Raw genomic sequence first — 17692 nt, 5'->3', positions numbered from 1 at the left:
ATAGCCTCTGACTAGACATGAGAAAAATATTTGGGGAGTGCAATAAAAGAGATCCTTTTCAGCTATTTCATTTCACTGTATCCTTCACAGGTTTGAAAGGTAGTCGTTTGTCATCTTTGCTTTAGGATATTTTTGCTGTGTTAATAGGTTACACTTTGTTTGCTTTTAGATGTCTGTTGTTGCCTACCACTTCAAATGCGTGTGGGTGCTGAGGTTATTCTTCAGAAAGGCAAATCCGAAAAAAGGGAATATGGAACATTGTCAATTTTGTAGAAGTTTGTAATTCCTCATTTAAGAGCAATTACTTTGTTGAAGAAAATAAAATTGTCTTCTGTAATTCAAGTTGCCTAAAATATGGGTCATGTATTGTGCCTGTAGATTATTAACTATGACAAAGAGAAAAATGGTGTTATGCTAACAAGGATTTGTGAGCTTTCATGGCCTATTACTCCTCCACACCTGCTGGGCTGCTTATTTCAAACTGTGTTTTCAGACTCTTCTGGAAGATACCTGCTTGTTTATAGAAAGTTTCTCACTAGGAATGCCAACAAAATGTTTGTTGTGACTACTTGTTAACTCTGTGATACGGAAATATCTGGGAAGTCTAACAAAAAATATTACCACTGCTAGATAAAGCAAGTAAGAACGGATAGATGTAACAAACACTTTCTTCTTAGCTTTTTTTTTTTTTTCTTGAAATGACTGTGTAAGATTGTGGGTGTCATCATGTTCCGTCCTGAATAAAAGTATCGTGTATTTCCTTTGATTTTTTTTTAGGCATTTGAAAGGGATGTTCTTGCTGATTCGAGACAACATAGTTCTGTCCAGAACTCTACACTGGGGATAAGGACATGGGACTCCTCCTGCCAGATTCCAGATGGTTCATTACAACTGACATCTTGGTTGACAACTGTGAAAAGGAACTTTGGATTATTTTATCGTATTTTTGTGGGAGACCACAATCCCCAAACTGTAGGACATATCAGGTACTAAATCAGATACTTACCCTTTTCCACAATGTTATTTGGTTATTTGTTTTCTATTAAGGAGTTTAAACATTCATATATTAGTCTTTGTTTCTTTTAAGAAATGTAGAATTCTTGGTTTTACATCTTGCTCTGTAGCTGAGTAATGACAAGAAATTGTATTATTTTTTAGGGAAAATTGAGGTGGTTCTGCTACAGCTTTAATCATTAAAGCTCTCTGTATAGTATTTAAAATTATTATTATAAATTGTAATTACTGATAATGGTGGTTATTATCCTGATTACCAAAGCTGTCTCTTTCTTTCTTTGTTGCTTTTGAGAGAGTGCTTAATTTTATTAAGACTTGTTTTGTTACATTTAGTAGGTAAGATAGTTTCTGCATTCAGAACTTGCCTGGTTTTTACCTGGCAACTAGGATACTTAAAAGCGTTGATGTATGAAACTTTGCTCACTTAGTGCATTATGATTTAACTATTTACTTTCAACCCATTTAAAATAAGTCTCTATGTAATTATTTTTTCCTTTCAAATGAGAAAAGCTTTCCTTATTTCTGTTAGAACCTGCTTTGATTTGGAGAATTGGAATGTTCAGGTGTTTATTTTAAAGTATAGAAGGGAGAATCTGCAAACCTTATCCTGTAGTGTAGCTCTTAGCTCTTGTTTGTATAGATGTCTTATTATAAGCCTTTTTAGAAAAAGTGGTTAAAAAGAAAATGATCACTTTCTCTAATTCAAGAAAAGTAAAAGTATCATAACAGGAGAGGGAATCCTTTTTGCAGCAAAATCATGTTTATTTGGGGTAGCTGTTTAGGTATGTAATTTTTTTAAAAAGTAATTTAAAGATACTCAGTGATCCACTTTTTTTTTTGTCCTAAAGGTTCCATATTTCTTGTAGAATTTTAAAATAACCTTTTCTAATGAGGATGTCTGATATTCTTACTGTAAAAGATGAAACTGGTGCAATGAAGGGTTCAGAAGCTGAATTTAAAGATACAGACGCAGTTGAAAACCTTATAAAATCAGGAAGTCAGGAGCAGATTCAAGCAGAAAAGGATGAAAATTGTCCTGATAGCAAAAACAATATGCCGGTAAGAAACTTTTCCCTTTTATTTTTTACTAGTGTATCATGTTGAATAAGTCTGTGTGTTGTTCTCCCTTTCTCGTGATCCTCCTATTTTTGATTTGGTACAGGTCAGAAAAACTCAACTGGTGTTAGGGAGGCAAGTAGGATGATTTATTGCTTCCTCTCTCCTCCTTCACCTCACTTCTGTTTCTATTCATGTAAATATGAGAGTCAGTAATTTTTATTTGTTTGAAGTAGATGAACAGTTTGCATGGGACCAGGCAATTTGTCCATATTTCTGTTTTCCTGAGTACACGTGTAAAGTTGAGTCTTTTCATTGTAGCAGAACAAGGGCAAGAACTCGGCACTCAAGCTGTCTTTTGCTCTTGCGGAATCCCGGCTGAGTTTCAGAGACCAGGCTGTGTTAAGAAGACACAATATAGCAATAGTGTGGTTTGATCAAGCCACTGAAATGTGGAGTGTTGAACAGCTCAGCTCTCTGCCCTCAGCAGAGGTGACCAATCTCAGGCTCTTGAGCTGTGTGCAGCTTACAGGTGGTCCAGGTGTCACTTTTACATCAGAGCTGTACAGCATAAGGCTCCAGTAATCAGATGTAGGTAATCCAAATCCCCAGGTGCTGGAAGAATCAAGTCAGCAGAGCTCCTGAGGCCAGTAGGTCTGGGTCCTGCCCTAGCCATCAGCAGAAGGTCCAGCTTCTTTCTCTCTACATCAATGGCACAGTGAGCTGATGAGCTCCTGTCCCATCTCAGCTGCTAGCCAGTAATTCCCATACATTCCCTTTTCCTCCTTTCTGCACTACTTCACAATTTCGAATGTGATTTGTTAGGTAGGAAAGCTTAGGGACCTCATGAACACAATGAAGAGCTGAAGCATGTAAATGAATGGCCATTGAAAAGTGGGAGATGGACCTATAAAGAAACTGCAGCATCAAATCTTAAATGAGAAAGGGGAAGTATTATGAAAATATCTTGTGTTAAAGGAGAACACACCAATGAGGATGGGTTAAGAATTTGTGGCAGCAGATTTAATACCTCTGAGGTTGAGTTGTGCAGTTAGTTTGTGCTCAGACGTCCTGAAGGATGGATTGGTCTCTCACATGGGGCAAACTAACTAACTCCTGCTGAGGCTGCCCACATGGTCATCAAACACCAGAAATGTCATATATGAGGCAGGAGTTAAGGAAAGGAACTGAATTTTTCAGGCACAACATAGAAAACAGGGCAAATTTCTAAGAGAAAACACAGCCTGTGTTAGACAAAAACTAGTTTTCTATAGGCATTTTGTGTCTGTGGGTTAATAATAAAGAATTTTCTGATGAAATCCTGTTTGGGATATGGGGTATGGCAGTATTCTCTTGTGGACTGCAGAAGCAGGACAGTAGCCTATTAGATTCTTGTTGTTGGGAATTGAGTAAAAGTTTCTTTGGGGAGTAGTTCTGTTCAAGACTAACAATTCAATATTCCACTGAATGAAGTAGGCTGTATCAGCTGTGTTAAATTGCTTCCAAATAAATCTTGTAGACCACTGTAATAGCAATGCAGTTTTACACTTTAATATGTGCTGGCTTTATTAAGACTGGCATCAGTGTAAATGGATAATTTTATGGAAAATATAAATTCTTAAAATGAAACATTTCTTCTTTGATGGATAAGAAATAACTGATACTGAAAAGCTGATGCTATAGCTGAGCAGTTATTATTTTTTTATTTTTTTTTTTAATGAATGGAATATCCCAGTAGTGAGCCTTAAACATTGAATTAAAGTTTATTTTCATATAATTCAGTAACTTGGAAAAAAATCTCATTCACATTTTCTGTTTCAGCCAGTTTTATTGTGGAAAATTTTGTGGTAGCAAATCTACCTTCCTGCTAGCAAGTGTTGATGTATTCTCAGGCCTAGCCTAGAAAAATGAATCTGTTGGTGCTGTCAGTGCTGTGGGGGTTGGCAAGGGGGTTGGTGCTTTGGTTTTGTTCTTGTACAGCAGTAGTAGCCGGTGGCTGAAATAATTATCTAGTATACGCACGATGAACTGAGTAACTGTGTAATGAAGTGTTTGATAGAGATGGCTTTACTGTCATCTTCATTTAGTGTTGATGTGAGTGGTGTGTTTGAGAGTCTCTACCAGAATCAGAACGTCACTGTTACATGAGTAGTGTAATTAAAAACTGAGTTTGTAGGCTGAGGACATTGATTTCCAGAGTCACAGGAAGGGGGTCAGTTATGAAGAGGAACCTTGCTAGTGTAAGCCCTTTGCAACAATTGAACTCAGTAAAAGTTAATGGCATTGTACTGCAGTAGTTGTCAGTGCAACTATGTATGTCATATGTTTGAGGCTTTTTTGTTGAAAGCATGTTTTATGCTAAAGTATAAAACAAAAATTTTGGCCTGTCCATAATAAACAAAACTTCTGGGAACAGTAGAGGAGTCAGCAAGTTTTTAACAGATGATTAAGTCGTTTGATGAGTGAAATTTAACTGGATGCACTACTCTTCATTAAGGGCAGGTTACATGTTACTGTAGTGGTAGGAAAATGAGCAAAGGATTTGCAGAGAAATGTTAGAGAAGATTATCAGAAGCTTATTGGAATCTGCTGTGTTCTTTTGCTTACTGATTGAGTAGATCAAAGGATGGGAGTTATAGCGTTTGGTTTTGGCTTTCCTAGCTAGTAGCTGTTTGCTTAAGAGGTTTTATACCTATTGGCAAACTGCAATAATATTCCTGAGTACAGTTATCATTTGATTTTCTAAGTTGCTGTTTAACTTCTTTACAGCCACGTAAGAAACAGGCTGATGATCTTTGTCTTAACCTATCATGGTTTGAATTCAGATGTGTTTCTGGATCTTCATGGTTCTGGAAACTGGTGATTATATTTAGAAATATAACTTTGGTTCTAAATTCCAGGTTATTTTGAGATGATGTGCACTAGTAACCTATTTGCTGTTGCATACACTGTTGGAGGTACAATGTGAATGAGAAAAATATTTTGTTAGAGTACATGGGTAGCATGCCCAATTACTTCAAGCAGTATGAGAGTAGAATAATTGGTATAGAGAATATTAGGAAAGATTTTTGAGTAGTCCTATTTTGAAGTGACCATCAAATAACATTCAAATGGGACTGGAAATAAGAAACACTCGTGAAAAAATACTTTTACAGAAGTCATGTGCGTGTCAGCACTATGGTAGTTTTTGTGATCAAAAAGTCAGTTGTCTCTCAGTTGTTACTCTTATCTGGCTCAGGTGACAATGTACTAATTCTGAATTAGCTACAATACAGGGTCTGAAGTTGGCCTTTGTCACTGGGTGGTGGGGCGGGCAATACTTCATCCACTCTAAGGACCGATGTTAGAAACTTAACATGTCAAGAAATGTTGGCAAAAAAAAAAAGTAAACAGCATGGATCTGTCTTACAGTGTAATGCCTTTTACCCACTATTAGGAAGATACTTTTTTTTTTTTAATCTCCATAAAAATTTGCGTCGGCTCATGTATAATACAGAAAAGGAGGGTAGTACTTATTCTACAATTCATGTATTGCGGAGGTTGGATGGGGAGGAGAATGTTAGTCTTAAGTACTGTCATCCCTGCATTGAAAAATAACCATTAATAAGTAGAAATAAGATGATGATTGCCAAGGCAGTACAAGACTGAGAGCTGCGTATCCCTACATATCAGAAAAAGCACTTGCAAGCTGTGGAGAGTAAAACCAAAATACCAGCAACAAAAAAAGCCTCACAGAAGGATGGAGGCTGGTACATGAATGCAGGAGTTGTGTGCATCCACCAAAGGATACAGACAAGGCAAATGTTGCATTGAGTATAATTCTGCTATGGATTTATGCTAATTAAGCTAATTGTCCATATCCTTTGAAGGTATTTGATTAATTTTGTTACTTAACGACTAGGCATCTCTCTCTCTACAAGTTTCTTCCCTCCATACTAGCACAAGCCTTCGTTTTCTTGTTCCCCAGCTCGAGTTCTCTGAAACCTTCCTTTGCCTCCCCCCAGCTGTTTTGGTCTTGTCAGGATTTACCCATCTTTGCCTCCAAAATGTGACTTCATAAGATAAATGATTGAGCAGATTCTGTTTAGTTACTTTTGAACTGTTGAGAATGTCTTTGTGTTCAATGGTGAAACTGTTTTCCATCAGTCATCCTCTGCTGTGTCATGGAAAATTGCTGTTCCCTTCTGACTAATACAGGACAGCACGTAACCGTAGACCATGCTGTTCTTTCCTCGGTATCCGTGGTGGTTGAGACTGCAGCCCTTAACTGGCTTGAAAATGGAGATCTAATAGAAGGATAGGTGAAAAACTGAATGTCCTTAAAACACTCTGTTCAAGTCTGTCACGTCGTGCCTGTCCTCTGAAATGTCCAAATGGCACTCCAGAAACTTAATAGATGTGGGACCTTCTCACAAAACATTTCACACTTCTAAGTTTGCATCTTATGCCTGACCTGTCTGTTTAGGCAGCATAGTGATGATAGAGGAGGGTGGGCAACAGCTCCAGCTCTGTACTTTGTATCTAAAATACGTGCTCTGTGGAAGTAATAAGGGAAGAATAAAATAGGCAAATACTGCTACTGAAAGCCTGGATGTAAGTGATTATATATGTTTGGTAAACTCTATCTTAACTCCCTTTTTTTTGTAGTTGGAAATGAAGCATAGTAGCTGGTCTTAAAAGCTGCTATGATTTTTATTTTTAAGACAAAACCTAATCACTTTCATTATGCAATTGTTTGGAATACTTGCTTTTAAACACTGTCTTGAAATCATGCCCATAATGACTTCAAATGGGGCATGAATTTATTTCTAATCTTGCTTTCATTAACACAGTGTTTTCTCAAGTCAGTAAAAGTCTTTGAGAGCTGCAAATAGAAAGAAATTGCTTAATTTGCACTCACCAAGGATTATGGATTCTAAAGTAGCTTTATATTGTTTTTCACAAATGGGGAACATAAAGATGCTCTGTAGGAGCAAAACTTAGTAAATGCAGAGAAATTAGGACAGGATTAAAATTCATGGACCTGAAAAGAGAGAAAATGTGAATTAACAGCTCTAACATGCATTGACTGCCTATTGTCCTGGAATTTCAGTGGAAACATAGTTATCCTTAGTCTGTGTGGGTTTGCCTCAGAACAGAGATAAACCCGTCTGTCTTCAGGTTTTGTGAGCACAGTTACTGGTGATATCACAGCACTTTGGGTTTTGTATTTCCATGCCAGACCTTACATTGAAGACCTTTTCTTGTATCAGCTGTACCAGATTCATTCCAGTGCTTCTTACCTGTCAAGTGTGTGGTGCTTAATCCTCATGGTTACAGCTGGATGCAGGGCTTGTATTTCAGCTTTTGACATCCGTAAAGTCATGCAGGAAAGTGAGGAAGCCACCCCAATAAAGGATTGTTTTCTCTCTTTCTCCCTTCCCCCAAATGGTGGATCTGGGGTGTTTGCTTCTGTACGTTCTTCTCAGTTTTATACTGGATTCAAAGCTTCCAAAATTTGCAAAAGGTAAACCATTTGCCCAAGTGTAGATTCTTTTGCCTGTTGTTTTGACACTAAACTGAGGACTTCATTGGCAGTGCTAATTTGAACTTTACCTTACTTGATTCAAACCCACCTAAGACAATTGATGCTGGTTTAATTGATATAAGGCTGGGAAGTCATCCAGTTCTTGAAAGTTTAGTAGCTTGGTGTAATAGAAGCTTTTCCAGGCTTTTGCAGAGTGCCAGCTTTCAGTATGCAACATATGCATTCAGAAGAGCTGGGTGAAAGAAAAATATTTTTCAGGTAACAGTAAAATTCACAGAGTCGACTGGATTGGAAAAGACCTCAGAGACCATCCAGTCCAACCCCTGGTCCAACTCTAGTCCATTGACTAGATCATGGCGCTAAGTGCCATGTCCAATCTCAGTTTAAAAACCTCCGGGGACAGCGAGTCCACCACCTCCCTGGGCAGCCATTCCAATGCCTGACCACTCTCTCTGCAAATAATTGCTTTCTAATCTCCAGCCTAAATTTCCCCTGGCAGAGTTTAAGCCCATGCCCCCTTGTCCTATTGCTGACTGCCTGGGAGAAGAGACCAATCCCCACCTGGCTACAACTGCCCTTCAGGTAGTTCTAGAGAGTGCTGAGCTCACCTCTAAGCCTCCTCTTCTCCAGACTAAACAAGCCCAGCTCCCTCAGCCTCTCCCCATAGCTCTTGTGTTCAAGTCCCTTCCCCTGTCTTGTTGCTCTTCTCTGGACCCGCTCCAGCACTTCAGTATCTTTCCTGAACTGTGTTGTTCCAGGTATGAGAACGTTTGAACTGTCTTTGCTGCTCAAAATCTCAGCAAGCTGCCTTTAATAACATGATGATGAGTTCAGTTTGTTTTCAGTGCTGCTATTTAAAATCCTCTTATATAGTGAAATGAGCTTAAATGAGCTCCCCTTCTGCTGCTCTTCAGCTAAGCTGGTGCAATATCCAAAAAAGACATTTGGGACTCGGGGAAAATGAAAGAAATAGTGGAGTTTTTTTGTCTTTACATGGTAGAGCCCTTTTCTGTAGGTTGGGTGTTCTGCTAAGGCACTTGATGGATATCTGCACCTATGAGCCCAGGGATGGGGAGGGCTGTTCTCATCTAGTGTTCAATGGGGCTTTTTGTTTATTTCCTTCTGAAAGGAGACTGCTTTCATAAAAGAGGCAATATTGTCTATTAAAAACACTTGAAATTGTATTACTAATGTTACTTTTTCCTTACAAATATTAGGCCTGTGCTCAATAAACCCAATTCTGTTTAAAAGCTTGTCTGTTCATCAGTTTTAGTTCTACAGTGAAACCAATACTTAAATTATGTTATGCCACTGTGCGTGCTTCTACTCCTGTGTAACTGTCACAGACATCTGAGTTAGTTTTACCTATGCAGATAAGAAATTGTTAAACACTTCTGTTGATTCAAATGTACCTTTCAGTCATGCATACTGTTGTAAAATTCTGGTAATTGTTTTGTTTTAAAAAATAAACAATAGTAATAGAAGAAAGGAGAAAGAGCAACTTAGAGTGTAGTAAGTTACTAAAATGGCTCTGGGACAAGAAAGTTAATATTAATAAATGTTAAGTTACTAGTTTAAATTTAAAAAATTGACCATAGCCCATTTTGAAGCTCACTGTCATAGGTCCTAAGATGAAAGAAAAACAACATGTTTTAACCTGCTTGTGGTAGGTCATCTTCTGTTCCTTTGGTAGAGGTGATGTTGGAGGGGGTTGTGGTGTGTTGTTTGGTGTTTATTTTTCTCCTCCACACCATCTTTTCCAGGTAGGTTTCAGGAATAGGAAGAAAATTTATAAAGCCATATGTTGCCAAGGTGATTAGGACACAATAATTTAAAATGTAGGATCTGGCTGAGAGAGTGAACTGCTTGGATCTCACTGAACGAGAATAATGCTTGCTTCCTGTTCAATTCCTGTCATGTCTGTTGTTGATAAATGGAGAAGAGAAATCAAGGACAGGCACGATGAATTTGGGAAAGCATATAATCCTTCAGCCAAGAGCATCTGCTGTTCCTTTCACAGATTTGACCAGTAATAACTGTTAAAGCTTTCTTTTATACAGACTTTTGCAATAATAAAACTGTACTATTAAGTTTAATATAAACCTTTTCTGTTGTGCCCATCATTCAGCGGCCAGTGCAGTCTTTTGGACAGACAGCAAAAAGGTCGAAGGTATGGTAGACGTGTGTGCTGGCATGCTAAGGAAGCCCTTCATGCTTGATGAAGCTTTGTTACTTTGTGGAAAGTGCCTTTAGTTTTATTTTTTGGCATTGAAGCTTTGTTTTATTCTGTTGGATTTTTGTCTTGCCTAGTTGTCTGCTTTTGTGGTTTGCCTTTATATTTTTTGGTGGCTTCTTATTGTTATGGAGAAAAACACTTTCCCAAAGATTTTATTTACTTTTCATTAGATGTGCTCTATAGTGCTGACAGTGCCTTCAAAAGCTGCAGTTGCTTGGGTATTTTTGTCCTAAAGGAAATTATTTATTCTATTGAAAATATTAAAAATGCTGTTTTCAGCCATTTTGCTTTACATAAAATGAATGGAAAAATAACAGCTTATGGTATATTTATATAATCTTTCATAAGCCATAGCTTTTAATTTTACATACTTTCCTTCAGTCAAACACAAAGTTAAAGTTAGTTCGGAGCCTTGCTGTATGTGAAGAATATCCACCACCTCCCACAGCTGAAATATCACAGGACTTCCAGGTAAAAATCACATTACTGAAGTTTCTCAAACAATTTGAAGTAACTTATTGTTCGAAAGAAAATCTTTTGGGTACTCTTTAAACACGCAGCTTTGACAGAGGTGGTAATATCAGCTGAAGAACTTGCTGCTTTGTTTTCTGAACTGTAATGGTTGATATCCGGGACACAGGAAGATGGGTTTTGTTAGTTTTAACTTTCTAGTCTTATAGTGCACTTGAGGCAGCCTTAAATTGCTTAAGTGCTGCCTGCCATCAGTAAAACAGGAAAATGATGATTAATATATGCAGCATAATTTATCTTCTTTTTATACTTAGTATAAGCGGTTGTGAGTTCTGGTGTTTTAACTGAATTCCTGCATATTAGTCATAATTGCTCATATTTCTATTAACATGTGCTTGAGGTATGTCTGAAGACTAATCTATTAAAATGGTATAACACACTTAAAGAAGTTCCTAAATGCTGGACAAAATATGCTAAAATACTTTGGAGAATTTAAAACAAAGTCTAGCTTTTCTGACCTAAACTTCATACCAATCTGTGTTTTTAAAGCAAAATACTATGACTGGTTTTAGTTCTATGTATTGAATGCGGGGCATCAAAATGTTTTTCTTGCTGCTCTTTTTTCCTTCCTAACAAAACTGAAATGTTCCTGAGTGGTTTACTCATAAAGCATGTTGAATTATTCTGCTGTTACTTGAAAAGCTTCTAATCTATCTTTTTGTGACAAGTCTCCCTCTTCTTAACAAGTAGAAGGAACCAGTGAATAGCAGAGTGTGAGAGGGGTTTGCTGGGCAAGTTGTAATTCAGCTTTGGGGAGGGAAGGAGGCTCAGAACTCATGTGGGTATTTGTGGAACTCATTAAAATTTTGTAAAATTGAATCACGAAGTAGGTAGGTTTGGTTTTGTGGTGTTCTGTTTGTGGTGGTATTGTTTTGTTTTGTTGCGAGTTTGGTTTTGTTTTGTTTTCCTCCCTTAGAAAACCTGAGAAAAACAGCATTTTTATAGTCCTTTGTTAATATCCAAATATTTGAAGAGTTGACTAGAGAAATTTTCACGCTAGGCCTGCTGATTTGATGAAAAACTAAGTCTTAGATTGGTATAAGCTGCAGATAAGAGATTAGAAGGCAACAGAAAAGTTAATGCTATTTACAATTATTTACAATCTTGTTGTAATGTTATGCATAAGATTAACAAAACTGACTCTGAGGTCTAGCTCAGGCTTAGTTGTTTAGTCTGAAGCAGTAGGGTTTAACTTTTTCAGTCATTGTATCTAATTACAGGAGGAGAGAATCCTAATTTGAGGGGCTGTTCATCCACAGTGTATTTCAGACACAGGAGACATTAGGATTTTTAAAACCCCCAGCACTCTACAACACCATATATTCAATGGTTTAAAATCAGACTTCTATAACAAGCATTCTCTGCAGATGACGCTTGTTACTGTGTCCTCTGGGAACTGATCCTTAGCTGAGTTCTGCAATGTTCTGTTTGAAAGGAGTTATTGCAGTAACGCAAGAGATGTAAAGATTGGTTCTACAGAATGAATTGAATTGTGTGACAATCTAAGTTTATACAAAGGGAATACCATAAAGCAGATTGTATATTAAGAAACAAAATGATATCTAGCTGTGAGTTTTCCTTAGAAACAGTAATCTAGAAAAAAATGGCTTATGAATCCCAATAACTATGCAAATGATTAAGATAACAGATTTAATTTTCCCCTTTAGAGTGGAGAAATGCATGTTGAAGAGGAGTTACAAGTAGAAATTTGTTGCAAGTTCTGACGCTGGAGGGCACATCCTATGGGGCACAGGTCTTCCATGACCCTCTGTAACAACTCGTACAGGCAATTTCTTCACCCATTTTGCTTTCTTAGGCAAAGAATTCTTGGGAATGGCATGAAAGAGTTCTTCTGTCAGCACCAGGTGGCTGCTGGCTGCCTCAAGCCCCTCACTTTAAAGCATGATGTGTATGCAGTGGCAGGTCTCGTGGCTGGGTGAATGAGAGGCTGTCTTGCACAGCTCTCCCTGGCAGCACAAATAACCTCCACGATCAACTCAGGATAAAGTTGCTGATAATGCTTGAAGAATCACAGTTTTTAATGGTTAGAAAGCATTAGCCTTGATAGGATGAAAAATAGTTACTCAACCAGGAAGTGATGTGAGTTTTGGGATGACTCTGTAGTCCTGCCTGTGACTGTTTATCAGTGTGTAGAGCAGCCTGTAGCAAGGTCTTAGTAAACTCCAGGGCACATGCAGGTATAGAAGTCACTTGGCAAGTCACTGCTGGCTTCTTCTCCTCAGAAAGCTGTAATGAAAGAGGTCGACAGACCAGACAAATTGTCTTAAGCAGTTTGATTTATTTTCTGGTATACTTGTTTATAAATTCTTCAACAGTTGCAACATGAAAAAAGATACTGTTTCTTACTGAGAAACCTAGGTGAGAGCTCACAAACTTTTAAGCCTTAGTTGTTTATAAAGCACTGGCAACCTTTTACTAAAAGGTCCTATGAAAGTACAAAGTCTGTCAGTTTATTGCAGGAGGAAGAACATAACTATTTTATATGATCTTCTATCTTTGTAAATACACTAGCTCTTTATTCTTTTGCTGTCCTTTGTCTAAATATTAGGTTGTTCATATTCAGTATGCTTGAATATGAAGCAGGAACAATAGCAAAGGATGATCTCTCTCAACCCTCTTTAAGGAAGGGCTGTTGTCATGTGAATGGCTTACTGTTATACTAACAAGTATATAAACCTGCAAAAGATTGAAGTTTTTCTTCCTCGGTAAAATAAAACAACCTGTAGGAAGGGGGGTGGGGGAGAAGACCAGAGTCTGTAATGTTAGTTTATACTGGCTGGTGTAATTTCAGGTTATTGTTGGTTTTAGAGATTGCTGGTAAAAAGCCAAGACCCCAGGACGTAGGGCCTTTGAATAATATTCTGTAATGTTTTCTGACTCTTAATGTTTTTTCAAGTGTTTTACACTGGATGAATTTATTGGGTTTTGGTTTTCATTTGGCTTTTTCTTCTTTAATTGGGATTTGATGACAATTCCTTCTGCTACAGAGAGGACTCCAGATAGGTATCTGAATTACAGCAACGAGTCTGTTAAATCAGTGTGCCAGCAGAGACCCACCACAAACAGCATGGGATTAAGAGAACTGTAGGGAATAGAAGTTAAAAGATATCTTTTTTTTTCTAAGTAGGTCATATTTAATTAGACGCTACAGTTTTTACAGCATGAAATCACAAGCAAGTGCCCTTTGGTAAACAGTTCTGTTGTATCACACTTCGAAGTCGAATTGGTGATAGTAGAACTGGCTGTTCAGATGGCTGTTCCTTTTTTAGCTCTTGTTGGGGAAAGAAGTATGAAAATGATTGCTTGCTCAAATCCTTTGACTATTGCTGGATGCTTTTACTTTGGATAAGTGTACACTATGTAGTCAACCTATTTTCTAGAGAAGGAAAATCAGACTATGAAAATTTCCTTAATATACTGATCATTTTGCAGAGCATTATTGTAAAATGGAGAATAACATATTGGTGGATGCAAGCCAGAAATAATTTCTTAGTAACACATAAACTATGTTTCTTTTTCAAATAACCGTTAACGCAGCTACTAGGTGAACAGCAGGTGCAGTGTACTTTATATTGACAAATAAATGTCTCATTTGAATTATGTTCAAGTTTATGAAGTAAGGAATGCAAAGATTTGTTTTGGACAGTAAACCTTGACAATGGCTTGTTGCCAAGTGAATTCTCTAGACTAGGAAATTATACAAAAGAGTTCATTATTAGTGATTGGTAATGGTTTTTGACTTGGATGTCGATAATCTCATAAAAGTTGAGAAATCTTCACAGTTGTAATACTGCTTTGCAAGGTGTATATGAATTAGTAAGTTTAATTAGAACATTTATTGTGAGGGAAAAATCATTATGAGAGGGAGAGCTGATAAAACAATTGGCTTTTTTTTTTGAAAAAAATTGTTACTCCAAAAATGCATTATTGAACCTAGATTTTACCATAACCTCATTAGTACAGGGTTTCCATAGCCCAGCTCTGAAGGGAGCAAGGGGGAGAGAGCGGTTGGGTGCCAGGGCAGGGATGAGCACTCCTGCAGGTTGTGCAAGCGTGTGTTTGCATGTGAAATGGTCTTGGTGAATCCTGACTATATTTAACTCTGGTCAGCTCACATGAATGAGATCAGGTCTGTGGAATGACACAAGAGAAGCTTAGAGCAGGTGCCCGGCTATGGGTAGGAATGCATTCAAGGGAAGAATGAGGACACGCATGGGAAAGGTTTAGGTGTGGGACAGAAGAGCCACAGGCGAGGATGGGTGAGGAGCAGGTTCTGTGGGCTGGGGAGGATCAGATGTTCTCAAGTCAGGGAGATGACACCAACTCAGTTGGCATCGGGGGAGCAAAATTGCCCTTTGAGGGAGTTCAGGATAAAAGGGAATAGGGAAGTCTTGCTCTCACAGCACCTTGCTTTCCTCTCCTGGAGTTATTCAGGCAGGTGGTGTCTCCGTTCCCCATATCTCCTCACTTTGCTGTCTGAAATGCTTTAGTCCTTCACTGACAAGCTTCTTAAAGAAGCATGAAAAACAAATGACAGTCTTCCACTATTTAGGGGACCATTATGTCACTATAATTTCAAAGGGAAGCTGTTTTTTGCTGTATTTGGGAAACAGTTCACCTACTTGTGTAAAAACATAGATTTTGAGATGATGGCACACGAAGCTGCTGTCAGGCAGGCAGTTAAGACTCTAAGCCTAAATGACAGTACGGTTTGCAAATTTTGCCTTGATATATTGTACAGTATACACTTTATTTTTTGTGGATCTGGGAATGCTGGTCTGTCTTATATTGAAACATTTGCTTTATTTTTTTGTCTTAATATAAACCGAATTGAAACTTGAAACAAACTTTATAGTCGAGAACTGTGAAGAATGGAGAAAAAAGCATTGTAGATGATGCATTACTTAAAAATTTAGAGGCTGCATACAACTTAAACGTCTGAAAAACAGGAATATCTACATATCTGTATCACATAAGATACTAATTCATTTTGAATTAGCATTCAGGGCCTGGAAGTGCATGTAAATTCTAAAATGTGAATGGCACCTTCTATGTCTTCTCTATAGTTTTTGATTTGTTGGTAAATAATTGCATTTTGTGGTCACAAAAAGTACATATGAGATCAGAAAGAATAAGAAAGCAATTATTTTCCTTTTTACTTCTTTATTTTTGCAGGTAATATAGTACAAAACAGTTCTCCTGCAGGTGTTGGTTGCAGTAATTTCCATGAATGACTGAATTTTACTTTTGACAGGAGAAAATTCAGATCCAGTTGTCACAGTCTTTCGAAAAAGAAGAAAAACCTGCAAAAGATGAAACAGAAAAGGAAAAATCCAGTGATAAACTGTCCAGAAAAATGTTATCAAGAGGTTTGCTATCTGTCATTATACTCTTAAATGTACTGTATAGATAAAGAATATTTGGAGAAAATGCAGTTTGCTTCCAGGACATCATTGCATAAACATGACTTATTTTAGCAAATGGAGCAAATAGACGTCTTTGGGCTGGAGAAGGAATTGGTCCCAGGGGTTATAGTCCATTCAGGGCTTCAGCAAATGCTTTTCCTTTCTCGCCTGTCTGGCTACACAGACCAGCACAAGAGCAATTGTGTTGTCTCAGTTGTGTCCAAGTGTTCTTTGGAAAACTGACTTTACTACTCAGTACAAGTTATTATCTTATTCCTAGACTTTGTAACAGGTTTTGTGAAACTGAAGTGAGAATGGCAACTACTTTGACTTCTGTTGAATAAAGATCAGAAAGTGTTCTTGTTTGTTCATCTATTTTACTTTTGATAGCATCTAGATTTTTTTCAAGTTTTGAAGCAAGGATGGACTGCTCAATTAAAAATGACAAGTTTAGGGTTTCACTTTAATGCTCTTTTTCCCTGGAAAATGGAAGTGTATAATTTTGGGAGTAACATGCCAAGTAGTTATACATACCATAAATACCATGTTAAGCAATAATTGTAAGACAATTGTATATAAAGTTTTTTCAAAGTGTAATTTTTCTCTCTTCCACCTCACCCTTAGATTCCAGCCAAGAATACACAGATTCCACTGGTATAGATCTTCATGAATTTTTAGTAAATACATTAAAAAACAATCCCAGGTAAGCATCAGTAATGTAATTTTTCTGGTTTTCTTATCTTTGCCTCAGATGTAACACCACCTGTTTGTGATTTTTGTTTTCTTTCCATTCCCCTTACCACCACCTTACATGTCTAACAACATATGCCGGTTATTTCAGATGAGTGTTTGTTGCACAGGCTATCTGAAGCACCAATCCACTGTAATTTGTGTGTTATATGGAATGGAGGTTCAAGACATGAAAATGTTTTAAAATATTTTAATGTTTAATAAGCAATTAATTAGTTCTGTCTGTGTGCAGTTCCATCCCTGAAGGGACTCTCATACTATGTCTCTAAAACTTGTACTCTTTCGGTGTCTGCTTGTTAGAGACTGAACTGCCTTCTCTTACTTTAATCTGCCTTCCACTGAATTTATAGACAAAGGCACTTTTTATTAAGCTATATCATATAGCCATATTTAGAGATATACATCTTCACTCTGCACATCAGAAACCAAATCTGATCTAATTCAAGTCCATCATTTGTTAGTAACAGAGTTGACATGGTTGTTGCTCTGAGGTTTGCCACACATTGCTGTCTGTCTTGTTTGCTCTTTTCCTCAGTGGAGTTTCATACTATGTCTGTGACCATACATACAAGGCACAAAATTAACTTGGTGGAATTGTGCTGCTGTTGCAAAAGCTATTGCACTACTATTTCATAGCATCATAGAATGGTTTGGGTTGGAAGGGACCTGAAGCATCACCTTCCAATAGACCAGGTCACTCAAAGCTCCGTCCAACCAGCCTTGGACACTTCCAGGGGTGGGGCAGCCTGTGCCAGGGCCTCAGCACCCTCATGGGGAAGAATTTCTTCTTGTATCTCATGTAAATCTCCCCTCTTTTGGTTTAAAGCCAGTACCTCTTGTCCTATCACTACATGCCCTTGTAAAAAGTCCTTCTCCAGATTTCTTGTAGGTCCCCTTTAGGTACTGGAAGGCTGCTAGAAGGTCTGCCCAGACCCTTCTCTTCTCCAGACAGAACAACCCCAGCTCTCTCAGCCTGTCCTCACAGCAGAGGTGCTCCAGCCCTCTGAGCATCTTCATGGCCCTTCTTTGGATTCACTTGTTATTTGTTAATATCATAGTTACGATTTCCAATGTGATAATGCATTGGGATTCCATTTTATTGGCAAAACATGTAAAATGAACTGTAATAAGGGTCCAACACCATTCTGTCCT

General features: G+C 37.8%; 1 protein-coding gene across 34 annotated transcripts in view; it reads left to right on the top strand.

The window, feature by feature from the left end:
• Positions 1-776: 776 nt before the first annotated feature.
• The window catches only part of R3HDM1 (R3H domain containing 1), a 48479-nt gene continuing 31563 nt past the window's right edge, over positions 777-17692 (top strand). For 24 of the 34 annotated variants that reach the window (XM_065070358.1, XM_065070375.1, XM_065070353.1 and 21 more), the window contains exons 1-6: positions 777-986; positions 1863-2073; positions 9726-9767; positions 10215-10304; positions 15640-15754; positions 16415-16493. In XM_065070358.1, the coding sequence (XP_064926430.1) occupies positions 1903-2073; positions 9726-9767; positions 10215-10304; positions 15640-15754; positions 16415-16493 (497 nt within the window). In that variant the 5' untranslated portion in view covers positions 777-986; positions 1863-1902. The remainder of the gene's footprint in view (positions 987-1862; positions 2074-9725; positions 9768-10214; positions 10305-15639; positions 15755-16414; positions 16494-17692) is intronic. The other 10 variants (XM_065070378.1, XM_065070374.1, XM_065070376.1 and 7 more) reach the window with 3 other exon arrangements.

The sequence above is a fragment of the Columba livia genome, chromosome 7, assembly GCF_036013475.1.
Source record: "Columba livia isolate bColLiv1 breed racing homer chromosome 7, bColLiv1.pat.W.v2, whole genome shotgun sequence".
Lineage (NCBI taxonomy): Eukaryota > Metazoa > Chordata > Aves > Columbiformes > Columbidae > Columba > Columba livia.
The sequence above is the reverse complement of the archived record's forward strand: the minus strand, read 5'-3'. Positions and strand labels throughout refer to the sequence as shown.